Source organism: Gopherus evgoodei, chromosome 4 (genome assembly GCF_007399415.2).
Source record: "Gopherus evgoodei ecotype Sinaloan lineage chromosome 4, rGopEvg1_v1.p, whole genome shotgun sequence".
Taxonomy (NCBI): domain Eukaryota; kingdom Metazoa; phylum Chordata; order Testudines; family Testudinidae; genus Gopherus; species Gopherus evgoodei.
In genome coordinates, this window is record NC_044325.1 from 92,181,792 (window position 1) to 92,209,352 (window position 27,561).

Below are 27,561 nucleotides of genomic sequence, written 5' to 3' on the forward strand. Positions count from 1 at the left end.
GAGACTGGATTCACACCATACAGATGTGGACTATCCAGTCACAATCAAGTTTTTCAGAAAAAAGTCATTTTTGTTTTTTTAATATACAGTGATTGATGTTTATTAAATCTGGATGCCTAAAGTTAGGCATGTTACTTAGGTGTAACGGATATAGAAGTATATTAGATTTTATCTCCTAGTGACTACAAGGTTAATTAGTCTATTAATGTCAAGGAGAGCAATGAGAGTTTAGCTCCTCTGATGATCAAGCTGCTTATTTAAGTGCCTAATGTTAGGCACCAAAGTTTGACAGTTTTGCTTGGAGACTTTATGTAATTTGATATATCAATATATTGAAGAAACTTACTGTGAACAGGAAAACTACCTGTGTGAAATCTATGAACATAGAAGATATTAGGATGATGCTGATGTCAGGAACCTTTAATGTGGCCAGTGACAATTGCCTAATGCTGGAATTTCATGCCACTATTGAGTACGATAGTTGTAATAATGTAAAGAGAACTAAAAGGGCTGATAATTCTAAACCAAATCTTTCAGTCATGGAAGAGCAAGAACTGAGAGATTTTGGCACGGTATTGATACCTAAATAATATCAACAGTTACAACAACATATATAGTTAAGGGTTTTTCCCCAAACCAGAATTATTCATTGGGTTTTTTAAAGGAATATGAGGATAAATGGAAAAGTTAGGATAACTCCTGAGATTTAGTCTGAAGGGTTTATGAACACACAATTCTACAAAAGACCATAAAAGTGCAATTAAGTTGAAGATTTCCTATAGGAATCCTACTAACTTAGGGAAGGGATAATTGTCATGAATAAGTGAAATCTATTAATAAATGAAGGATTTAACTTTTCTTGTTATGTCAGATAATAAAATTCAATGGTATTGCAGAGTAACATTTTATAGTCACTATAAGGCAATTACTTTGACAACTGTTAGTGTTGCAACACTGGACATTTTGAGTTGGAATGTAGCTGTACTCAGAATTTGTCCCATGGAATTTTCCTCCACTGTAACCTGTGTGATCTCTCCTTCCACCACAAAATTCTGAGTTACAAGAGTTATTCATTATGAGCTAAATTCTGCCACCTTTACTCATGATGAGTCACAATTTAGTGAGTAGTCCCATTGAATTCAATTGGATTACTCAGGAACTAAGGTACTGCTCCATTTGTGCAACAGTGTGAGAATCCAGTCCTGTGATTTGGGTTTAAATGTACATTGACAGATTAGTCGGACTAGTCTTTCACCACCTTCGTGGCTTTACTGAAGTTTGAGAATCCATAACAAACTTATTTGTCTGAAACCAAGTAAGAAATTGATGAAAACTCTGGGAAAGGACCTAAATTAAGAATTAAAAATCAGAAACCAATGCAAAAATATGATTTATTATCACAAACTGTTTGAACAGATTTTGATAAAAATAAAAGTTTGATTCTTAGCTTTAAAAAGAATAAATCTGTCCATAAGACAGAAAAATGAAAAAAAACCAACCCTTACTTGAGCTGAATAGTACTTCATTCTACAAGCAGTCAGTCCCATCCCATGGTGAAACAATTTATGGTTATTCTGGTTAGTACTTAATTACATATGTTTGGTTGAAAGAGCGAAGTGGCAGTCCTGTCTAAGAACTGTTTTTTCTGTGTTTGTCCTCTATGAACTCAATTATATTTCTTGGTCCACAAAGTTTAGTAACTGATGGAATCATGTTCCTCAAATACAATAGACTAACAAACTCCATGGGAATGTAGAAATTTCAAGAATCTGGTGTCATGGTGTACATTAAAGTACTGTAAGGCCTGATGCAACTCCTGTTGAAAAAAACGGAAAGACTAATACTGACTTCTGTGAAAGTTGGATTGGGCTCTAGATGCAGTGGGGCTCATTCTCTTCTCACACTAGTGTAATTTAGCAGTAACTAAATTGATGCTCATGTCATTACACCATGTGAGAGGAAAGTCAGGCCTACTATTCCCAAACCCAATCCATAAATACTAAATTTAATTATGCTTTGCACTAACTGGCAGCAAAAATGTGTTTGCAGTACATAAAACCCTAGTAGGAGACAGACTACTCTGAAAAATAAAATCGTATGACCTCATCCCGCAAATGCTTACATATCTGAGCAACTTTATTCCTGTGACTCAGCTCTATTAGACTCAAGTGTACATTTACAAGATTGGGTCTTTACACAGCAGCAGTGGGTATAGAGGTGGTTGTTTTTTGTTTTTTTGCAATTTAAAACCAGACAGGTTTTTTGGAAAAAATAAATAAGCAAATATGTAATTGGACTGGCGAACTTTATGCTTCTCAGTGTCACCCTGAAGCTTTTTTTCATGTTAGGTTCTCCCTAAAAATAAAAAATGGAAAAGCCTGAGTGCTCTTACTGTGCAGCCTGCTGCCAATTGAAAATAAGCTTTTTCAGCAATCACACTTATATTCCGCTTTTCTTTCAGCTTAATTCATGGGATATTTTCATGGTAGATGTAAAATATTTCCCCATAACTTTAACTGCTAGATGCAAATGGCCTCATTAGGATTATATGAGAGTCTGGCTCTACATTTTACTATTCTAAATAATAAATGTGCACATTTATTTGTTTGTTTATTTTTAGTAGCACTAGTTATTGGCGTTTCTTTTGTACTGTGTTTCTTTGCTGATTGTGAGAGGTAATTTTTCTGAAGGACAGTCTCCCTTTCTGCATTTAAATTGCAGGTGCAAAATTCATGCCTACATTTTTGCTCTCATAACAAAAAAGTGGGCTCATTCCAGGTAGTTGTATCTCTGACCACCATATCCAATTAGTAGTTAGTTATACGAGTAAGTACCCAGATTTGTGCTCTGGATTCATTTTGTGGGTACAAAATGCAGATGTAACTTGTGGAAACCAGGCATTAACCCAGTTGAAAAATATAGCTGTAGTTAGGGTGTCTTGACACTCAGCCATGCCTCCAAAGATAATATATCATAACATGAAACCCAATCCAGTGTTCCTTGAACACACACAATTCCCATTCACTTCAATGGGAGGAGAGTTTGGAGGTGCAAGGAATACAGGATCAGGCAAATCTAAAGGGAAGAATTGTCATTGTTTGAATTAACTAGATTACCTAATAGATCTCTTCCATCTCTAATTTCTAAACTTAGTTCTGACATCCTTATGTAAGCACATCTCTAACGGGGGGAGTCAAGGAGTCTTGCCTATATAAAGACTAAGCACAGACATAGAACTAAATCCTATAATAACCTGTGAAACCTGAATCTTTAGAAAATTGCAGAAAATTATCGTCAGTTTTTGTCTAAATGCTAACTATGTGAACATTTTTCATCTTGCTCTAAAGTATTCTTGTTTTACTTGATTTGTGCTTATACTCTGAAGGGATATAACAATATGCAGATTTTGACAGAGCTCTACAAATCATATGGAGATTTAATTTCATGTGCCAGTGACCAAGTTCATAAATATACAATTAAGGACTATATTTTTAATTCTCATTTTAGAAGAGGGAAATTTTGCGTATGAGGTATCTAAAGGGTTTGTGTTTATATCTTAGTTTAAGCACTAGATTGGGCCTTTAAGCATATCCTTAAATAAGGGTGGACATTGTAATTGCTCCAAACAAACTACCTTGGGAAGGAATTGCAGTGCAGAGATTCATTCTCTAATGCAGTATGCTATTACTTTCCTCCTGAGTGTGCTACTTTAACATGGACAAATCCCGCCATGCTTGCTCGACAAAACTCCCATTGATGGCAGTGGGAATGGTGTCTAAGTGAGATCTGAAAGATTGGGTCAGAAATAACGTAAGCATTAACTTTTTTTATTTTGGTTTAGTAATTTAGAAAAAAATAATCCCTCTCTTGCTTTCATTTCAAGCTTATAGTTCATTCTCATCCAGCATATATAGCTATGATGGCAACAAAAGTGATGTGCAACTGGGAGCATATGTCTAACTTGTCATTGTTCCAGTTTGCAGAGGAATATCAGAGAGCTGAAAAGTTGGTTGCCCAGAAATCCAATGAAGCTTGACAAAGAGGCCCTCCCTGACCTGGAAGAGACAGACTGTTACACAGCACCCTTTAGTCGAGCGCGGATCCACCAGTAAGTGTTGGTATTGGGAATGCAACAGCAGAGATCCATGTTCACATTTTATTTTCTCATTTCTTCTCTCCAGGTGACAGAAAGGCAATCATTAACAGATGGTCACTGACAAACACGTGGTGTCAAGCTTGCTGTTTCCTGTTGGTTTTCTCTTAGTGCCATATTCTGTCCTCTGATACTCACCAGTGGCTTCCATTGATGGCTGTTCAGCAGTATAGTGTAGGGGCAAAATTTGGCTCCAATAGGGAGCATGCTATTCTGTCTCCTCTTACATTATTAAACACAAATACTCCCGGGTTGTTTTTGCATATTCAGGAAACAGCTGGGCTAAATCTGAGAGTATTCCCTCAGCTAAAACAGAAGGAAAACCCTGGGAACACGCTGAAAACACTGACTTTGGATTTTAGCCAGCTGTGTAATGCAACAAATGCTCCTGCCTCAGATATGTATAGAAAACCCTTACTCTTCTATACACAACCTAAAAACTGTAAACATATCTGTTGAGGCTAACATATCATCTCTGCTTTTGCTGTACTATAGAATAATGTTCTTTATTGTAATGCATAATGCAGTGATAGACTTTAAAATCATTTTAAAGTCTATTTTGCCTCTTCTGGTTTTTTCTAATCTTAAGATTTTAATAAAGTAGAATGAAAGCTTGACTTCTCTTGAATGGAGCCATAAATTCATGTGAATTCTAGTGGACAGCACATGATACCCAGACCAGCTAAATTCTAATCCCAGCCAGTGATTCACTGTGTGGCATTAGACCAATCACCTAGACCAAGAAAATAAGTATTTTTTCTCACAACACACAGTCAACCTGTGGAACTCCTTGCCAGAGAATGTTGGCAAGGCCAAGACTATAACAGGGTTAAAAAAAGAACTTGATAAGTTCATGGAGGATAGGTCCATCAATGGCTATTAGCCAGGATGGGCAGGGATGGTGTCCCTAGCTTCTGTTTGCCAGAAGCTGGGAATAGGCAAAAAGGGATGGATCACTTGATGATAACCTGTTCTGTTCATTGCCTCTGGGGCACCTGGCATTAGACACTGTTGAAAGTAGGGATACTGGGCTAGATGGACCTTTGGTCTGACCCAGTATGGCCATTCTTATGTTAAAAACTATCATCTATTATTAGTGCTCAACTTGAAACATGTCAGCCCAGATGGTGAGTTGCATTAGAGTTGCACTTATCACAGAGTCAATGTGGGGTGGAAGGGACCTCAGAAGGTCAAAGTCCATCCCTACTAACATCCCTTGGGTAAGCTGCCTTTCCAGCAATTTTATGACCCTGGATTGTGCTGAACATCTGTAATTCCCATTGATTTCAGCTGGATTTGAGAAAACTCAGTACTTCTGAAAATCAGGCCTGAGGTGTTTCTTGTTAAGGAATCTCAAACTCCAATCACCATGAGGGCTACATGAGGACTAGTACATTGCCCCAAGGTCTGCGTCACTGAACCTTTTCATACAAAGATACAAAAGCGCCCCCCCTGGCCCTGCCCCCACTCCACCCCTTCCATGAGGCCAAGCCCCTGTCTCACCCCTTCCCCGCCCCTATTCTAACCCTTTCACCAAAGGCCTGGACCCAACTCCACTCCTCCCTGCCCCTATTCCAACCCCTTCCCCAAATCCCTGCCCTAGCCCTGCCTCTTCTCCGACTCCTCCTCTGAGCGTGCCACATTCCTTCTCCTCTCCCCTTCCTCCTGGAAAGTCCTAAGCGCTGCCAAATTGCTGTTTGGTGGCAGGAAGTGCTGGGAGGTATGCAGAGGAGAAGGAATGAGGCGTGCTTGGCGGGGAGGGGGGGACGGCGGCGGCAGGGACTGAGGGGAGCTTGGCTGCCGGTGGAGTTGGTGTCTATTGAAGGCCACAGGAAGTAACTCTGGAGGCCACATGTTTGAGACCCCTGTTCTAGTTAGACACCCAAAAACTGAGGCATCTCAAATAACTGACCACTTAATGAGAATTTTGGTCTTAACGTCTGTGACCATTCTCCCATTAGAATGGGGATGATATGTGCTGTTTCTCCAAGGTGTTGAAAGAACTCTTTGAAGATGTAAATCACTGCATCTTATGTAATAACTGAATTATTATTCATAGATTCATATGCTCTAGGACTGGAAGGGACCTCGAGAGGTCATCGAATCCAGTCCCCTGCCCTCATGGCAGGACCAAATACTGTCTAGAACATCCCTGATAGACATTTATCTAACCTACTCTTAAATACCTTCAGAGATGGAGATTTCACAACCTCCCTAGGCAATTTACTCCAGTGTTTAACTACCCTGATAGTTAGGAACTTTTTCCTCATGTCCAATCTAAATCTTCCTTGCTGCAGTTTAAGCCCATTGCTTTTTGCTCTATCATTAGAGGCTAAGGTGAACAAGGTTTCTCCCTCCTCCTGATGACATCCTTTTAGATACCTGAAAACTGCTATCATGTCCCCTCTCAGTCTTCTCTTTTCCAAACTAAACAAATCCAATTCTTTCAGCCTTCCTTCGTAGGTCATGTTCTCAAGATCTTTAACCATTCTTGTTGCTCTTCTCTGGACTCTCTCCAGTTTCTCCAAATCTTTCTTGAAATGCGGTGCCCAAAACTGGACACAATACTCCAGTTGAGGCCTAACCAGCGCAGACTAAAGTGGAAGAATGACTTCTCACGTCTTGCTCACAACAAACCTGTTAATGCATCCCAGAATCACGTTTGCTTTTTTTGCAACAGCATTACACTGTTGACTAATATTTAGCTTGTGGTCCACTATAACCCCTAGATCTCTTTCTACCATACTCCTTCCTAGACAGTCTCTTCCCATTCTGTATGTATGAAACTGATTGTTCTTTCCTAAGTGGAGCACTTTACATTTGTCTTTATTGAACTTCATCTGGTTTACCTCAGACCATTTCTCCAATTTGTCCAGATCATTTTGAATTTTGACCCTGTCCTCCAAAGCAGTTGCAATCCCTCCCAGTTTGGTATCGTCCGCAAACTTAATAAGCGTACTTTCTATGCCAACATCTAAGTCGTTGATGAAGATATTGAACAGAGCCGGTCCCAAAACAGACCCCTGCGGAACCCCACTTGTTATACCTTTCCAGCAGGATTGGGAACCATTAATAACTACTCTCTGAGTATGGTTATCCAGACAGTTAAGCACCACCTAATAGTAGCCCCATCTAAATTGTATTTGCCTAGTTTGTCAATAAGAATATCATGCGAGACCATATCAAAAGCCTTACTAAAGTCTAGGTATACCACATCCACCGCTTCTCCCTTATCCACAAGACTCGTTATCCTATCAAAGAAAACTATCAGATTGGTTTGACACGATTTGTTCTTTACAAATCCATGCTGGCTATTCCCTATCATCTTACCACCCTCCAAGTGTTTACAGATGATATCCCTAATTACTTGCTCTATTATCTTCCCTGGCACAGAAGTTAAACTAATTGGTCTGTAGTTTCCTGGGTTGTTTTTATTTCCCTTTTTATAGATGGGTACTATATTTGCCCTTTTCCAGTCTTCTGGAATCTCTCCTGTTTTCCATGATTTTCCAAAGTTAATAGCTAGAGACTCAGATACCGCCTCAGTTAGCTCCTTGAGTATTCTAGGATTCATTTCATCACACCCTGGTGACTTGCGGGCATCTAACTTTTCTAAGTGATTTTTAACTTGTTTTATTTTTTTGTTTTATCTTCTAAACCTACCCACTTCCCATAAGCATTCACTGTATTAGGCATTCCTTCAGACTTCTCGGTGAAGACTGAAACAAAGAAGTCATTAAGCATCTCTGCCATTTCCAAGTTTCCTGTTACTGTTTCTCCCTCCTCACTAAGCAGTGGGCCTATTCTGTCCTCCGGTCTTCCTCTTGCTTCTAATGTATTGATAAAAAGTCTTCTTGTTTCCCTTTTTTTCCATAGCTACTTTGAGCTCATTTTGTGACTTTTCCCTTTCTAATCTTGCCCCTGCATTCCTGTGTTGTTTGCCTATATTCATCATTTGTAATCTGACCTAGTTTCCATTTTTATCTAACTCCTTTTTATTTTTTAGATCATGCAAGATCTCGTGGTTAAGCCAAGGTGATCTTTTGCCACATTTTCTATCTTTCCTACCCAGTAGAATAGCTTGTTTTTGGGCCCTTAATAGTGTCCCTTTGAAAAACTGCCAACTCTCCTCAGTTGTTTTTCCCCTCAGTCTTGATTTCCATGGGACCTTACCTATCAGCTCTCTGAGCTTACCAAAATCCACCTTCCTGAAATCCATTGTCTCTATTTTGCTGTATTCCCTTCTACCCTTCCTTAGAATTGCAAACACTCTGATTTCATGATCACTTTCACCCAAGCTGCCTTCTACTTTCAAATTCTCAGCAAGTTCCTCCCTATTTGTTAAAATCACGTCTAGAACAGCTCCCCCCCAATAGCTTTTTCAGCCTTCTGAAATAAAAAGTTGTCTGCAATGCAGTCCAAGAACTTATGGGATAGTCTGTGCCCCGCGGTGTTATTTTCCCAACATATATCTGGATAGTTGAAGTCCCCCATCACCACCAAATCTTGGGCTTTGGATGATTTTGTTAGTTGTTTAAAAAAAGCTTCATCCACCTCTTCCACCTAGTTAGGTGGCCTGTAGTAGACTCCTAGCATGACAGCACCCTTGTTTTTTACCCCTTTTAGCCTAACCCAGAGACTCTCAACACTTCCGTCTCCTATGTCCATCTCCACCTCAGTCCAAGTGTGTACATTTTTAATATATAAGGCAACACCTCCTCTCTCTTTCTCCCTGCCTATCCTTCCTGAGCAAGCTGTACCCATCCACACCAACATTCCAATCATGTATTATCCCACCAAGTTTCAGTGATGCCAACAGTGTCATAGTTGTATTTATTTATTAGCACTTCCAGTTCTTCCTGCTTATTACACATACTTCTTGCATTTGTATATAGGCATCTAAGATACTGGTTTGATCTTGCCTCCCAGTTTTACCCTGACCCTCCTTTCTCTCTGCCATTATAGCTCATGCTGTCTCTTGTTTCCTACCCATCTCCCAGGTCTCCATGTTACCCACTTACCTGTGGGCTTTGCTCACCTGTCCCTGTCGAACCTAGTTTAAAGCCCTCCTCACTAGATTAGCCAGTCTGTGTGCAAATAGGGTCTTTCCCCTCCTCGAAAGGTGAATGCCATCTCTGCCTAGCAGTCCTTCCTCGAATAGCATCCTGTGGTCGAGGAAGCCAAAGCCCTCCTGGCGACACCATCTTTGCAGCCAGGCATTCACCTCCTTGATGCATCTGTCTCTGCCCGGGCCCCTACCTTTAACAGGAAGAATCAAAGAGAATACCACCTGCGCTCCAAACTCTTTCACCCGTACTCTCAGAGCCCTGTAGTCACTCTTGATATGCTCAGTGTCACATCTCACAGTATCATTTGTGCCCACATGGATGAGTAGCATGGGGTAGTAGTCAGAGGGCTGGATAATCCTCGACAATGCCTTTGTAACATCTCGGATACGGGCCCCCAGCAGGCAGCATACCTCCCAAGATGAAATGTCAGGCCAACAGATGGGCGCCTCCGTCCCCCTCAGCAAAGCGTCTCTGACCGCCACTGCCCTACGTTTCCTATTCGCAGTGATGACAGCAGACCTCTCAGCCTTAGGGGTACAAGGCTTCTCCTCCTTTATATATGTACAGTATGGTAAAAAGAAACTGTTGGATAGTTGTGCTTCGAAAGCTGTGGATTACTTAAAATGATTGATGCCTTTTTATATTTAAACAGCTTTACAATAAACAACAAAGATAGCTTCTTCAGCAACTCCACAAGAAGTAGAATAGTGCACCACATGCTACAGAGAACGAAGTATGAAGATGGCAAATCAAAAATGGGTAAGAATTCTGATACTTAGAAAAAATATAAATTGGATCTTATGACGAGTAATAATATCTTTCTGTAAACTAAAGTGGTCATTAAATAAACTAAATAACTATTTCCAGTATTCATAGAATGACATTCAGTCAGCAATAGAGCTGATTGATCATTGCAAGCTGCTAACTGTTAAGTTATTCAGTGAAAATCAACAATATTTTCTGATTAATGGGTTCATAAAATATTTTATAAATTTGATGGATAAATAGACATTCTTGTTTAGCCAGTGAAAGCATTTGTTTGTAGACGTGCAGTGTTGTTTTATGGGTTAAATTCAAACCAGTAGTGTTAGCTATTAATACAGTAGTATTCCTCGTATGAAAGCTTCTTATGGTTCAGCTTTACTCAGGGCCGGTGCAACCATTTAGGCAAACTAGGCAGCTGCCTAGGGCGCCTAGTGATTGGGGGAGCCTAAAAGTCCCCTCAGGCGAGGAGGTGGAGTGGAGGTGAGTTGGGTGAGGGGGCGCTCAGGGAGGGCTGCCCGCAGTAACGGGGGAGGGGGAGGCACACAGGGGAACAGCTCTGCGCCCCAGCTCACCTCCACTCTGCCTACTCCACTGAGCACACAGCCTCCGCTCTAAGTCTCCTCCAATCGGCGTCGCACACCTGGGCGGAGAGGAGAATTAGAGCGGTGCCAGCATGCTCAGTGGAGGAAGCGGAGCTGAGGTGAGCTGGATGGGGGAAAACCCAGGCAGGGTTAGCTGCTGTGGCGGGGGAGAGGGGGGAAGTCTCCCCAGGCAGGGTTAGCTGCAGTGGCAGGGGAGAGGGGGGAAGTCTCCCCAGGCAGGGTTAGTTGCAGTGGCGGGGAGGGGGGAAGCCTCTCCGGGTGGGGTTAGTTGCCATGGGGGGATGGAGTGGAGAGGGGTTACCTGTCATGGTGGGGGGGCCCTGGGTGGGGGGTTCAGTTAGCTGCTGTGGGGGGGTGGGGTTAGTTGGGTCGGGGGTGCAAGGTGGAAGTTTCTCCTAGGGCGCGAAACTTCCTTGCACCGGCCCTGGCTTCACTTCTGATTAGCTGTTAGAACAGTTCCTGTCAAAAGATATAAGTACACTATGATATGTTACTTTGCATTTTAAGAATTTAATATTTATGTTTATGCTTCATATTTCAGAGGGTACTAGTGTTCACAGCAATGATCCTGGTTATAATTCACTCTTCTTGTGGGAAAACAAGCGTAATTTATACCAAATATTGTAGATTTTCCTAAAGTATTTGTTCAATTTCCTGCAAACAGCCACTGATGAAAAGGAAAACCTATTAATATAAATGCAAGAATATGATATTTAAACCTCAAATATTAGAGTGCTAAAGTTATAACAACATGAACTCATCCACCTTGTACGAACTGTATGTACATTTAATAGCCTAACTGGTAATGGAAGGTGCCATATATTCAAGATGAAATAGGGATGAATTCAGGTCACTTTGAGACTCTTAGCTTCTGTGTTTTCTAATATTTTGTGTACGTGTAATCTTAGCATTGCATTAGTGTAGTGGGCCAGAACCTCAAATCTACAGCCAAACTGCAAAATTGCTGGGAAGGGTGGGCAAATGTGGTTTAAAGGTGTCCTTTGCATTACTTGATCCTGCTGCTGTTCAGTCCTTGCTTAGCTGTTAGTGAAGTCTCTGAGCTAACATGCACTAGGCTCCAACAGCTAGAGGAGGTTGAAAATGCTGCTTGGAATGGGTGTAACACAATGCATCCTGACCACATACTTTTTTACCTGCTATGCCAGCAGCAGGAAAGGGAGGGGTACCTGCTCTATGCTGGCTTGGTGCCGCCTGGAGGACCACCTCATGAGTGATCATCCTTCCTAGTCCAGTGAAACCAGTTTTAAGCCTAAATTATGCCTGTAGTGCAGCACAAAGCAGCTGTACCAGACCAAAGTATCTGGCTCAGTGACGGGGTTGTATTTCATGGGAGGGATGCATTTAATTCCCTTTTTTTATTTGAAATTTTAGGAAAAATAGAAACAGCTGCCTTTGAATGTTAGCTATTAAATGGTTTTGATGTGAATGGGGTGGTCTGCAGGTTTGCTGCTGCTTTCATTTGCCCAGAGAAGTTTTCTTGGAAACAAAGCAGCAGCACACCTAAAAAACCATGAAGAATAGAGGACAATTGGGACCCAAACCTATTTCCATTGAAACCAATGGCACAACTCCCATTAAGATCAATGGTAGCAAATTTAGGGTATGTCTTTGAGAGCACAGCACTCTGACCTGTTGATAGTCCTGATTTCTTTGGGGTTGTCTGGGAGACTATTGACTTTGGGTACCCCCTTCAGGGTTGTCCGAACTTCCTGTTTTTTAATGGTAGGGCAGTTCCTTGGTTATCCCCTAGAAAGGCCCTCATTCACTGAAGAGCTGTCTTAAAGAACCATAGAAGAAAAGAGTATAGAGACTAGCCGCAGTAAGGTCTCTGAAGTTAGAAAGAGCCGTGTATCTTGAGGGAGCAAGAAAAGCCACAGCTTCACACTTAATGACAATGTACAATTGTTCTACTTGTGCACAAGACTGATTATTGCCTTTTTTTAAAACAGTAACCCAATTATTTAGCATTGTCACATTTTCTCAATTCATAAGCTGAAATGCAATAGCTCTTGAAACAGCATGTGTAAAAACTGATATTGAAACTCGTTTTTTTCTTCTGCTTAGGTATTAATAGATTACTCAGTAATGGAACATATGAAGCTGCATTTCCACCACATGAGGTAGCTGGTTTAGTTTTGCCTTAACTTGTACTTTAAATATAACACTTATTTTTAACATTGAGATCCTATTTTAACTATAAATTTGCTTTATGATGTTTTTATTTTACTTTGCATTCTGGTAAGGCTTTTCATTTATAACACTCCCAACATTGATATGGGCCTAGCTTTGATCTTTATCTAGTCCAATGTACAGTAATAACTTTCTGTGATGCTCTCCCTCTGAGTTAGAATGATCCTGTATTATGTACATTTTAAATGGACATTGCCTCAGAGATTCTTAAAGAAAACATAAATTGTTCCAATTAGCTCAAATTATTGTTGCATATTTTATACAGAATGTTCTGTTTTTCTGATTTGCTTTCCAGTGGATCAAATACAGGAAAACTGATACTAAAATTTGCAGTGCAAACAATTTCTGTATAGTTGTATAGAACTTTACCTTGAAAATAGTCCCATCAATAAATTAAGGATCTGATATAATGCCCATTTAAATCAATGAAAAGACTCCCATTGATTCCAGAGGGCATTGGGTCAGGCCCTAAGTGGCTGAAAGAAGGAAATAAGTCATTAAGTCTTTAGTATTCTTTCTAATTAAGGGCAGAACTTTACACTGAGTTTCATGTCATGATCAGACTATTTGTAACATGGACAGTTATGACTATGAGACATGAGATTGCTTTTAGCTGAGGAAGTGATACACCACATTGGGTTTCAAAGTGACTTAAACTTCCCAGATTGTTGGATAAAGAACTGCTCTTGATATTAACAGTTTAATGCAGGGGAGGATAAAAGAGCTGTACTCTGGACATACCATTCACATTTTCATTAGTCATGCTTCAGCTAGATGTTATTGACTTTAGGGGAATACTAACTGTTCTAGTGGAAGAAAAAAATCCTCATAACTCTGAAAGCTTTATCTCACTTCTACAACCACACTCTTTCTCATATATGCTTCTTTTTATAGTGTAAATGACTGTCTCTATTTATATTGCAAATTATTACTTCAACAAATTTATTTTATTTATTTATTCACATTAGTGAGCGATTATTTTATTGCAGTTGTGCTGATCCTTTTATTGCAAAGACCTGCATGAAAGACTAGGTATAAAAGACTTTTTATTTTGAATTTCCACCCAAATATATACAGTAAGTTAAAAGTTCAACTCCAATGTGAGTGTTATTGTGTTCGTGTTTTGCTGTGGCAAAACAGTGAAAAAAGGAGAAGAGAGAGAGAAATTCTAATAAAAATATTAGCACAGTTCTGCTTTATTTATGGCACCCATTTATGACTTGCTTAGGGGGATAGGTGGGTAAGAGGCTCCTCTTTAGCTAGAAAACCACATTAGGCCAATTTTTGTACTGAGTTACACTCACGATTCCATACTGACTTCAGGATTGCCTGGGCGTGGCTGAGTAGAATGTGACACTTCACTGTGTTTTTGTCTTGACTCTCACTTTAAGCACAGAGTTGGGAAGGGAGGGATAGAACAGTTTGGGAACTATGCATTTACATTATAGGGAAGTGAAGGTTCACAAACTCAAACAAGCTTGACAAATCTTTAAAAAGAGAGAGAGAGGAATCTTTAACTCTACAAGGTTCAACATATGTGACTGACTGCTAACCTTGAAGGGACATCTCTGAACTGGCTGAAGAGTCATAAAATCAGTCCTGGGCCTCCTACCAAGGCAGCCAACTATGCCTCCCCTCCTGCCTATGGAACTATGATTTGGTTGACTTGAGGAGTCAACCAGTGAAGTGGATTTCATGCAGTATTGGACTCCTTTCTGAGATGGTGAACTGTAACCCCTCTAACTGGTTGCTGGATCATTGCTAGTTCACTCGAGGGTGGAGGGTAGCACTCTCCAGAAAGGAAGCACTTGGCTGAATAGGACAAAAGACATTTTACAGCAGGATGGAAGCTGGATGTCAGTCTTACACATTGCTTTTTCATATTTTCCCTATCACAATGTATCTCTTCTAATGCTGGCCCACCACCGGTGGCAGGCTCATAAATAATAACAATTGAGAAGTTGTTATTAGATGCATTTTACAGTTCATACTATGCAGGACCACTAGTGGTTCTCGGCATGAACATTTTGTGGTGTTGAAAATTGGGAGCAGCTTGCATATACTGCAAGTCATGTCATGCCCTTAAGCTGTGCTGGGTTTGAGAAGAGAGAATAAAGGGTGCCTTTTAAATAATGGAGGAATATTTTCAAGAAAATAACTGTAAAAATGATTGGGTTTTGAAATTTTAAAGCGAATGCAACCCAGCGGTGCTTTGGAGCATTTAATGGACTGTACATTCTCTTCAAACTAGTGTACTAAATCAGTCCATGCTTCATAATGCCATTAAATGCAAGAGAATGGCCAGTAGAATTGTATGCCTTACTAAATGAGAACATGGCCATAAACTGGCGTGCTGCCTTATGGTCAGAGTAAAATGAATGTAGAGCCATGGAAGACTGGTGACTTCACTTAGGAAGGGCCTGAAAATTCTGCATCATAACTTTTTATTTTGGAATGTAACGCTGTGCATTAAGCTGTAATGGAATCCAGACAAAGCCAAATAAAAGTGTTGTTTGAGTAAAAATGTTTCTCTGGTCAGTTTTGTTTTTAATGCCTCAAGGAGCAATTTTTGGGGAGAATATAGTACCAGCTCCGGTCTTCTCATGTTGTTTCCGTTATCCGTGACAAGGAATATCAAAAATAGACAAGGGACCTGTGTGACAGAATGAACCCCTATATTCACACCCTTCACACTATTACAATAATCTTTGTACAAAAGTTATTATCGATTCTCTGTAAATCAGAGGTAACTCCATTAAAATTACGGAGTTACCCAGATGAAAAGAATTGGGCCCCATGTTGGAAATCAGTGGAATTACACAGGAGAGCAAAATATGCCCATATTTAAAAGCATTTGAAGAATATTAATGCATAAACAAATGACCATATATCCAGAACCTACAAATATTAGACTTTAAGCTGTGCATCCTCACTGAAAAGTGGTGGGGGTCTAGTTAGTCAGGAAAGAGTACTTTGGCTCTGGTCTTTAAATCTCCCGGAGGAAATTCGTCATTGCAGAGAAGTTTGTAACCACCTCTATAACAATAACAATAAACTCAAGATTGCATTTTTTGTAATTATTGGTAATAAATGAACCAACAAATCTGTGTCATCAGAAAAGTAATGTCCTTATTTATATTTGAATCCAAACGCTATCTTTTTAATGCCTCTCTCTTGCCCACTAACACAGAAATAACTTTTTATTTCTTTCTGTGATTCAGGGAAGCCACAAGAGCAGACATCCCATCAAAACACATGGAGCTCAAAATCACAGACACCTATTATATGAGCGCTGGGCACGGTGGGGAATGTGGTACAAATACCAGCCTCTGGATTTAATCAGGTACTCATACAATGTAACACAACTTGTTTCAATTATGTGAAAAGCTAGGCAGCAGTAGCCTACCCATTCTGCTGAAAATTACAGGGATTTTATATTTAAAATAAACAAAACTTTTTCAGCAAAAATGTGTCTCTTTGCTTTCTTGATAGAGTTGAGCTACTTGGTATTACAATACATGGCCTCGGTCCTGCGAGTTGTTTGGTGTTGGTGGATCCTTGTGTAGTCTTACTGATTTCAGTAGGGTCCATGATGGTGGAGAGATTCACCCTCATGGAACAACTTGCAGAGAGAAAGCCTAAGGCTCAGTTCTGCAATCTGATTGGCACAGACAGACCCTTTCTTCAGCCAGAGACCTTTTGAAATCAATGTAGCATCAAATGGCTGCTACCACCTGGATCAATTTGCATGAACGAGGGTTTATGAGAGAGATGTTGATGCTGTTTAAAACAAAAATCTAGTTTTGATACAATCAGTGTTGGAATTTGTTTCATTTCTTTTACCTATCTTACTATTAACAGCAGGGCTTATTAAAACTAAAAGAATGTTAAAAATGAGTTTTTCCCTGTAATTAATGCTGGTGTTTCCTTTTTCACTTTGCTTATCTTGAACAGTGAATACAGACAAGTCAATTTCATTTCTGCTTACTGTCAATTTCTAGTCAATTTTAGGTCATCATCCTGCAACCTGATGCATGCAGGTGGGCCCTTATGTTCCCACAGAGTCCCATGGAAGACAAGGGGCCTATGCATGGGTATAGGGGTCCTTCTGTCCTGACCGAATTGTAGGTTCAATGCCTTATTTTCTAGCCATGTTCACTGCCATCTCAGCTCTTCTGGCAACTTTTGGCCCATTCTTGAAGAATTAAGGCTGAATCTTGAACTCATGTTCACCATGTAATACCACTTTGCTCTAACAGTAGATTTCTGTGACAATCCAGCATATGTTTGTTTGTTTTTTTTATAGTGGACTACATGCTATGAAGAATGGGCTCTTTGTCACCTTCCTTATCAGGATCCCAACATGGGCAGTCAAGGCCAAGAGTCAGAGCAGGGGCAAATCTGAGGCTGGGAATACCAGAAGAGTTTGCAGACAGGTCTAAGTCAGGGTTCCTACCATGGGTCACAGTCTGAGTCAGGTTTCAGGGTCTGAGTCCGGAATCAAAGTCCAAATCAAGCCAAGAATTCAAGACCAAGGAGCAGGAACTGTAATGGCAGCTACAGAAGATCCACACTGTTGCTGGGATACTTCCTGGAACACACCTTGGGTTTATATAGAGCAGGGAGCCAATCAGGAGTCATGGACGTGCTGTCTGTCAAACCTTTGAGGCAGAACTTCCCATGTCTTTGTCTATAGCAAGTCATGGGAAGTGGAGTGCAAGTTGGTGACCAGCTGGAGATATCAGCCGCATGTTAGTTCTACAGGCCGGGTTCTGTAATTTTGTTACACAATAGTGTTTGCATAACACTGTGTCCAACTTTTCTGAATTTAATACTAACAAATGTGCTGTTTTATAATTCCTACTTTTAACAGAGCTGAAGTTACTGACTACTCTAAATCATTGCAACAGTGTAAAATTGTAGTGCACTCCCGTTGTTTCCGATGGGATATGTGTATTGTTTAGACTGCAATTAGTGCCACTAAAGTATTATGTCAGAGTGAAATAAAATTGTATTTCGCACAAGTGCTACTAAAAAGACAATACCTGAAAATAAACCTAATAATGATTATTTCCTTTTAGGATTCCTGTAATGCTATCAAGTTGGGCATGATCATTTACTTCAAACTGTTTTTGTTTTTGCTTCACACAGGCGGTATTTTGGTGAAAAAATTGGTCTTTATTTTGCTTGGTTGGGATGGTACACTGGAATGCTCATTCCTGCCGCACTTGTTGGGCTGTTTGTTTTCCTTTATGGATTGTTTACCATGGATTCTAGCCAAGTAAGGTATGATGCACAATAAAATCCCATTTTTAAAACCACAGTAGACAGTTATTCTTGCCAGTTCCATTGTTGAAAATGCAAGTAGCAGCCAGGCACAACCTAAACCAAATGTTGCATCTCTTCAATCAAACTTTGAACATTTGCTAGACTTATAGCATTTCATAATAATCAAATTGAGGATTCAATTATGTTATCAGCTACATCCCCTCTGTGTAACAATTTATATCAAAAACTGGACATTTACCATTCACAGTAGCTAAATTTATGGCTGCATTTGTGGCATTTCCAACTCTGTGTACAAGGAAATACAGCAAATATGGTGTTGAAGATAAGTAATTGCAAATGACCACCCATTAATAGTTCTCACTATAGTGAGATGAACTCATGAAAATTCTCTCTCATAATCTGTGGACTGGAGTATGGGATTGCATATAGATCTGGGTGCACCAGTGCAGTTCCAGAACTTCAAACTTTACCCTTCCATGCAAACCTTTCCCACCAAAAGGGATGTCATTGAAACTCTGAACCTAATTCTTCTCTCAGTTACATTGGTGTAAATTAAAAGCCAACTCCACTATAGCCAATGGAGTTACACTCATTTAATACTGGTCTAAGGGAGGTCACAGTCAAGTGCCGTGCAGCATGAAACCCACCAAAGTTGTAAAGTGAATTTACCCTGACGTGAGTCTGTCCCAGGAGGACATGATATCAATTTAAGAAATAAGTGAAGAGAATTTGTGCTAAAGCAAAAGTCTGATATGTTGTAAGGAGAACTGTTTTTAAAGATAGACTTTTCTTTCCAAAGCTTTCCATTAGGAATGATTAGCTCCTCAATGCAGAACAATAACCCATGGGAACAGAACATCAAGCTTAGTCTGTAGTTACTACTACTTTGCATGCTCAGACTGTTACCTTAATGGACCAAATTTTGTAGAAAATTAGTGCATTTTAGCCTTTGAACAAGGAGCACTTTAGCTTTCTTTAAATTATCTTTATCCTGTATTTTACAAAGTCATATTGTCGCCCCCGCAGTGCTCAGTTAAAGCTTTGTCAGGCTTCCTGTTATGAACCAAAATGTTCAGATTTGACTGTTTCAGATAACACTGGATGTTTTGTTATCAGCCAAACACCATGTATTTTTATTAATGTTATGTATTTGATTGTGCTGAGGTGTTTAACTGTTTTTTCTATGTTGTAAGTTTGAAAGGCAAATCCACAACATGAAACTGAGTCAGTTTAAAACTGAGTTAAAAGTAGTTTCAGATACATCTGCCCCCTGTGTCCTCTTGCTATTTTTCTAGTTTTACAATCAGATTTTCCTGTTTTTAAATGCTTACTTTCCCTTGCTTTATGAAAGACCTATCCAAACAAAAGGGGAAACTGGCCCTCTACAAGAGGAAGTGTGAAAACTATCTACATAGAGGTGTCAGAATGCTGAACACAAGCAAATTAGGTCATCAAGGAACATGAGTTTTATGCTGCACAGCATAGCAATGACAGCAAGCACAGAACTCAGATCATCTTGCTCCAAAAGCACATGCCCCTAGCATTTGAGCTGAAGTATTTTAGCTGTTTATAGTCCATGACATTCAGTTAAGCAGTTCTAATTCTATACAGTAGAAGACAGCGATACACACACAAACTAGCCCATTCATTACAATATGTCCCTGCCTATTCTGGTGTAGGGTAGCAAAGATTAAACAAAGTACAAGGAAATTAGATTGTGAAGACAACAAAGAATCCTCCATTAGCAAAAAGATGGAATAAATGACCTCATAAGTCCTTCTTTTCCATTTTTATATTCTGTGGTTCTAGGATTATTTAGTTAATGTTTGTAAAACACTTTGAAGAGAGTAAATGCCATATAAATGCCAGCTGGTGGTAGTAATTTATTATTTGGTTTTGCACTCTATAGATGTTACATTACACAAACATAAGGTACATCACAGGATACTGGCTAAACTGTTTTCTCCAAGACTATGTTTTTATCAGGATGAAAACAATGAACATTTAGCATTTTAATTATGTGCCAGGGCATTATGTCAATCTGACAAACTGGCATATTGCCCCAAAACCTATTCAAAAATTGATTATTCGGTACAATACCAATTGATGCCAGATTGACTTTTATTCTAGTAATACCCCTTATCAGGAATGTGCAAACAGTAAACATCACTTTGGATTTGCTCCTAAAACAAACTGTTTATGGACATCAGTGACGCAACTTGTTAATTTCTTTGCTCTGTGTTCACCGAAGTGTGTGTGTGTGTATAGGTGTGTGTGTTTTGGTTTTGTTTTGGTTTGTTTTTTTAAAAAAAAATCCTGCTCAGTGATCAAATTAGGTTGTGCAAAAATTGCACTTTGCTCAGTAGAATCAATTCAACTGTTAAGATTATGTAAAAGTCTGCTACTTGGGAAATACAAATCCTCCCTCTAGTGGTTCAGGAGCAAATTTGATCATTTGGCTTTTTCATTTTATCCCCATTGTACCATTTACTTTTATTGTAGAACTGATGCAATTAGACGGTAATTGAAAAAGAAACCAACCTTTATATAAATATAAAGTATAAATATCTCCAACAAACATTAATATATGGCTCATATTTTAAAACATGTTTTTCTCACTGCTGTCAGCAGAGTAGCTTGGCGAGCCAGGGGACTTTTCATTTTCTTATGATAGCTGATGGGCAAGGCAGATCATTCCATCAAAAGTCCTATTCTTTGTTGCCAGGGCTCCACATTGGTATTAGGACTGCTATGCATGGTAACCTCAGCCTGTGGTTTCCAGTGGTGACAGCTAGTTCCTTGATTTTGTTGGGAGATGGATGTAGCCATATCAGAACAAACCCAGTGGATCTGTATCAAATTACCTTTGACACAGAGTTTGAGTTATAGACTTCAGGCGCAACATGCACAAACGAAGCTGCAATATTTCAACCCATATTTTTGTTTGTTTGTTTGTTGTGGTATATATTTAATGATGAAGTTGCCATTTCTTGACCAGGTTGTGAGACAGATTTAAAGTGTGCAACATATTGAAGGCCCTCCTAGCTCTTAAAATTCTTTCTTGGGCTGTCGATTAATTGCAGTTAATTCACGTGATTAACTCAAAAAAATTAATTGTGATAAAAAATTAATTGCAATTCATTGCGTGTTTAATCATACTGTTAAACAATAGAATACCAGTTGAAATGTATTAAATATCTACAATTTCAAGTATATTGATATCAATTACAGCACAGAATACAAAATGTACAGTGCTCACTTTATATTATTTTTTATTACAAATATTTGCATTGTAAAAATGATTAAAAGAAACAATATTTTTCAGTTCACCTCATGCAAGTACTGTAGTGTAATCTCTTTATCATAAAAGTGCAACTTACAAATGTAGATTTTTTATTTAACTGCACTCAAAAACAAACAATGCAAAATTTTAGAACCTGTGAGTCCATTTAGTCCTACTTCTTGTTCAGCCAATAGCTAAGACAAGCAAGTTTGTTTACATTTACAGCAGATAATGTGTCACATTATTGATTTGAACTGGGACCATATAGAACATGGTTGCAACCAAAGTCCTGTAGTGGCACCAAATCTTGTGTAAAGGGGGGCAAATGAGGTGTCTAAGACAAGGTTATGGTTTGCTGGTTATGATTATGCTGTCTATATGTGTGTATCAATTTTGTAGTTGAAGTTATGAATATTGGCTCTATACTGTCCATATTTCAAACATGTGCTATGCTTCTGGGAAACATCCCAGACAACTTGGTGTTAGCTCTGCCTAGCCTGCTTGATAGCCCATTAAGGACCATCAGCTATACAATTGACCCATTGAGAGAAGGCAGATAGGCCTTGTAACTCAGAAGAGTATGCAGGAACTTGCCCATGTGACTCCAGACTCCATTTTGCTGTAATTTTCCACAGTAAGGACAAAGAGGTGTTCTTACATCTGGAAAAGACTATAAAAGGTTGATGCCTCATTTCCATCTGGTCTTCAATCCTGCTTCATACCTCTGGAGGGAGTTTGCTACAAATAGAAGCTTTACACAAAGGACTGATGACCCATACCAGCTGTAGATGTACTCCAGAGACTTGATTTAAACCTGCAGTTTATTCTACCACTGCTGCAAGCCTGACCCAAGAACCTTGCCATTACTGTATGTAATTGATTCCATACATGTAATTGATTCTATATCTTTTTTCATTTATGAATAAACCTTTAGATTTTAGATTCTAAAGGATTCTAAAGTGATTTGTGGGTTAAATCTGATTTGTATATTGACCTGGGTCTGGGGCTTGGTCCTTTGGGATCAGGAAAACCTTTTTTCTTTTACTGGGGTATTAGTTTTCATAACCATTTGTCCCAATAATGAGTGGCACTGGTGGTGATACTGGGAAACTGGAGTGTCTAAGGGAATTGCTTGTGTGACTTGTGGTTAGCCAGTGGAGTGAGACCAAAGTCCTCTTTGGCTGGTTTGATTTGCCTTAAAGGTGGAAAAACCCCAGCCTTGGGCTGTAACTGCCCTGCTTTAAGCAATTTGTCCTGAATTGGCACTCTCAGTTCGGTCCCGCCAGAACCAGCATTGTTACATAATGCTGCCCTCTTCTTCTTTACAATGTCACCAGAAACTGAGAACAGGCATTTTCATGGGACTTCTGTAACCGTCACTGCAAGGTATTTATGTGCCAGATGTGCTAAACATTTATATGCCCCTTCATGGTTTGGCCACCATTCCAGAGGACATGTTTCCGTGCTGATGACGCTCATTAAAAAAATTGTGTTAATTAAATTTGACTTAACTCATTGGGGGAGTTAACTCATTGTATGTCTCCTGCTCTGTTTTACCCGCATTCTGCCATATATTTCATGTTATAACTAGTCTCGGGTGATAACTCAGCACATGTTCATTCTAAGAACACGTTCACTGCTGATTTGACAAAATGCAAAGAAGGTAGCAATATGAGATTTCTAAAGATAGCTACAGCTCTCGACCCAAGATTTAAGTATCTGAAGTGCCTTCCAAAATCTGAGAGGGATGAGGTGTTGAACATGTTCGCAGAAGTCTTAAAAGCGCAACACTCCAATGTGGAAACTACAGAACCCGAAACACCAAAAAAGGAAAATCAACCGTTTGCTGGTGGCATCTGATTCAGATGATGAAAATGAATATAAATTGGTCCTCATGCTGTGGATTGTTATCAAGCTGAACCCATCATCAGCATAGACACGTGTCCTCTGGAATGGTGGTTGAAGTATGAAGGGACATATGAATTTTAGTGCATGAAGCGGGCAGCATTATCTCCTGCAAATGTAAACAAACTTGTTTGTCTGAGCGATTGGCTGAACAAGAAATAGGACTGAGTGGACATATAGAACTTTAGAGCCTACATTGTTTTATTTTTGAAGACAGTTTTTTGGTATACAATTCTACATTTGTATGTTCAACTTTCATGATAAAGAGATTGCACTACAGTATTTGTATTAGGTTAATTTAAAAATGCTATTTCTTTTGGTTTTTTTACAGTGCAAATATTTGTAATAAAAAATAAATGTTAAGTGAGCACTGTCCAAATTGTATTCCGTGTTATAACTGAAATCAATATATTTGAAAATGTAGAAAGCATCCAAAAAATTTAAATAAATGGTATTCTATTGTTTAACTGCGATTAATCGCTTGATACCTCTAATTCTTTCCATATTTTGCATTCTTCAGATGAATTATGTGCAGAACCAACCGTATATTTAAGCCACACATCAGAATCAAAGACAGGTGTAGATTTTCCCCTCACCTTTGTTCAGCGGCTCATGTAGAAATAAATTTGTTGTTTTTAAAGTAGTTTGCATTTGAGAGATTTCTACACATCACATGAAACATGCCCATGATTGCTCCTCTTATCAACAGCCTCAACTCAGAAAGGCCAAGAATGGAATGGACCATGGAGATTTGAGCACCTATTGACCAATAAAGGGTTTGAACCTTCAGGTCAGGGTTGATGTTCACTGGGCAAAGAAGTAGGGGAATGCTTTCACTTCTATCTATGCTATTCTTGCTCTGAGGATTTTAGCGGCAAGGGCAGTTATCCTGACATTTGTCATGATCACCAAATTTGCTAAAAAATTAATAGCTTTGCCGAGAATTGCTCATAAGAATCTGGGCTAGTATTGCTGTAACTTTTTCTTTTTTTTGAGTTTAGCTGTTGGAAACAAACAGGGGTTTTAAAACAGGATTTATAAGAAGATTTCAGCACCATCATTCATAGATTACAACCGCATGTTTTATATACTTTAATGTCTAAATTCTCAGTTACAGCAGCACAATCTGTCTTTTTTTTTATGGTTCATATTGTCATCATCTATTGTACTATACTGTAGTGATCTTTCTTTGCAGTTAACTGCTTGAAAGAAAATTCCCTTACATATTAAGACTTGTGATACAGGTCCAAATTCTATTCCTAGACACACAGGCATGCATTGATGCACGTCTCTGAAATCAGCTATTGTGCTTGCTCTTGCTCATAGATTTTTTTAGAACAATTTATTTGACAACTCCTAATTTTCTTATAAGATTTAATAATTTAGAGACTTGCATTACTGAGAAAATTTAGCTAAAATTCCATACAAACGTCATTGGAGAGAGCACAGCCTGCACCATTATTGTTCCAGAAATGGGATTTAATGTGAATGCGCATTTGTAAATACCAAGTTCAATATGGTAGTTTCCATTAGAGCTGTGAGTTCAGATTCCATGAGATCCTAGATAGAACCCAAACCAGCAGAGTTTGTGTAAACCAAAATCAAACTGGACTCCTTTGCATTTGTATTATATGTGTTACTGCCTCAGGGGGCCAGTGCAGCCCCAGTTCAGCTGGGGAAAGGGATGTTTGGTTGGCCAGCGCTAAAAAGATAAGGACTTAGGACAGGAAATTCAAAGATGTGTTAAATGGAGTTGGTAATTTTGTAGTAACCTCTGGCTAGTGTCCATTGAGACTCAAAGGGGCCAGCTCCGAGAGGTACACATGAGTGGGGGATTCAGGATAACTATTAGCCTGCAGGAAGAAGGGCAAGGCTTTGCAGACTAGAATACCCTTAATCTGTACCCTCATTCTCCCTCATGGAAGAAGGGCAGGGGAGGGGGAAGAAGGATTTAGAAGTGATTTGAATCCTATGGGTTAGGCTAAAGATGCCAACACTTGATATGGTTATTTAACAAGGAGTCCATTTAACACCACCCTTAGCCACAATGAATATCTAGTATTTTGTGGGACAGTGAGGTATTACACAGTCTTCATCCCCATTACTGATCCTAAAAGCTCATGCTTCAGAGTTTCAACTGGCCACCTGCAGGGGTCAGGAAGGTCTTTTCTGTATTCTGGGTGAGTCTTGTGGTGTGTTCGTTTTTTTATTTTTTTCAATCTCCTTCCTCTGAAGCATCAGGGATGGCCATGACTGGGGATGGGACATTAATCAGAGAAAGGCTCTGAGATGGAATCGAGCAATCTCTCTCAAATGCTTGGCTGGCTGGTTCTTGCTCACATGCTCAGGGTTTATGTGGGGTTGGGAAGAAATTTTCCTGCAGTTCATACTGGCAGTGACCTTGGGTTTTTTGCCTTCCTCTGCAGCACATGGGTGTAGGTCACTTTCCAGGATTAACTGGGTTGATCTCACTTAATCATTTCCCTGCTTTGTGGGGGCCTTGGGCATTGGTGCACCTTGGTCCTTCCTATTCTCTTCCTGTGACACATAATAGTGTAGTCTCCTGTGGGCTGTAATTCTTTGGTTTCATTTCAGTTATTGGGATCAATGTGCAGGTGCTGGGTGGTGTTAATGGCCTACATGTGATATACAGGTCAGCCTAGGTGATTTAGTGGTCCCTTCTGGCTTTAACCTGTGACTCTGTTAAAAGTTGCTGTCTTCTGCTTTAAAAGCCATCCCTGTGTCTGCTTTATTTTCCTGTGTGTCCTGATCAAGGTACTCAAACATGTGCCTAACTTTAAGAATGCTAATAGTCCCACTGAAGTCAATGAGACTACTCATGTACTTAAGCACCCGGGCCTTCTGAAGTACTATAATATCTGAGAATTATTATTTTTTTCCAACTAATGAAATGTCATAAGAAGACTAGCTCATTTTATTTTGTCCCCATACATGATTCAATCTTGGGGGAAATTAAACACAAATACTTGAAATACAAATGCTAGAAGTTCTCCACCCTTTGAGATCGCCCCTCCCCTATAAAACTAGGTGCCACCTGCGTTAGATGTTTTTGACATTAAATGTCTTGAGTGAAATCCTGGCTCTATTTAAGTAAGTGTAAATCTCTTTTGGACTTCACTGGGGCTAGAATTTCACTCCTTGTCACTGGCCATCTGATTTTTTTTTTTTTTAATTTACACATGCTAGGCCAGATCTTTCAGATGATGATGTAAATTGACATGGCTCCATTAATGTTGACAGAGCTATGCCAGTTTACATCTGCTGAGGATCTGCTCCCTGTGTTTTAAAGGGTGTTATAAATAGCGCTACCTATCTTTGCTAGTTAGGTGTCTGGGACCAATCCTTCATTTCTGCTGCATGTAATACTTCTGTTGAAATCCATGTATGGTTAGCAGAAGTAGGGACTGCAGTATCAGGTCCAAAGGTGATTGTTATTTGCTTAGGGTCAAATCTTGTTGGCACTGAAGCTATTTGTGAAGCTCCTCTTTATTTCAGGGGGACCAGGATTTGGCTCTTAAATTAAATTTATCATTGAAAATTAGACTTTTAATGAACCTATTTCACAGTCTAAACATGTTACGAAGCAATTAAGAATATAAATGGGCCTGGGTCTGGAAAAATGTGGAGGATGCTGAAAGCCTTTTTATCATCTTTATTTTCCCATCTTTCTACCAAAGCAAAGAGATCTGCGAGGCAAATGAAACCATCATGTGCCCTATGTGCGAACGCAATTGCACGCTACAGAAACTCAATGAAAGCTGCATATATGCGAAGGTAATTATTAGTTTTGTGCTGCAAGCTGATGCTATCTAAAAGTCAATTCTTTCTGCATAACAATTGCTGCTGGAGTTTCAGCAAAGGCTCCGCTACAATTTGGTGATGCTGTGCCAACTTTTCAATGACAAAAGTATTTGCAGCCTTTCTACTCAACATCTATTTGTCTTTCAGTTGATGAATAGGGTGATCAGATGCTAACAATAAAATATCAGGACCGCCACAGGTGGGAGCGCCTTTTTAATTGTTACACTCAGCCATCCGAGTCTTCGGCAATTCAGTGGAGGGTCCTTTAGTCGCTGACGTTCTTCAGCTGCATTTCAGCGGAGGGTAATAAGTCTTGCCGTCAAAGACAGAAGCAACCGCCCAAAACAAAATATCGGGACAAATGGCGTCCCAATTGTACTTCAATTGGGACGTGGGACAAACGGCTTAAAACTGGGACAGTCATGATTTTATCGGGACGTCTGGTCACCCTACAGCTGATTC

The 27,561-nt window shown here is 39.5% G+C and overlaps 1 protein-coding gene across 3 annotated transcripts in view; it reads left to right on the plus strand.

The window, feature by feature from the left end:
- ANO3 (anoctamin 3) overlaps positions 1-27,561 on the plus strand; it is a 403,783-nt gene that overhangs the window by 317,481 nt on the left and 58,741 nt on the right. For all 3 annotated transcript variants that reach the window (XM_030560189.1, XM_030560192.1, XM_030560190.1), the window contains 6 exons: positions 3,977-4,108; positions 9,875-9,981; positions 12,675-12,730; positions 16,022-16,143; positions 17,952-18,086; positions 26,976-27,072. In XM_030560189.1, the coding sequence (XP_030416049.1) occupies positions 3,977-4,108; positions 9,875-9,981; positions 12,675-12,730; positions 16,022-16,143; positions 17,952-18,086; positions 26,976-27,072 (649 nt within the window). The remainder of the gene's footprint in view (positions 1-3,976; positions 4,109-9,874; positions 9,982-12,674; positions 12,731-16,021; positions 16,144-17,951; positions 18,087-26,975; positions 27,073-27,561) is intronic.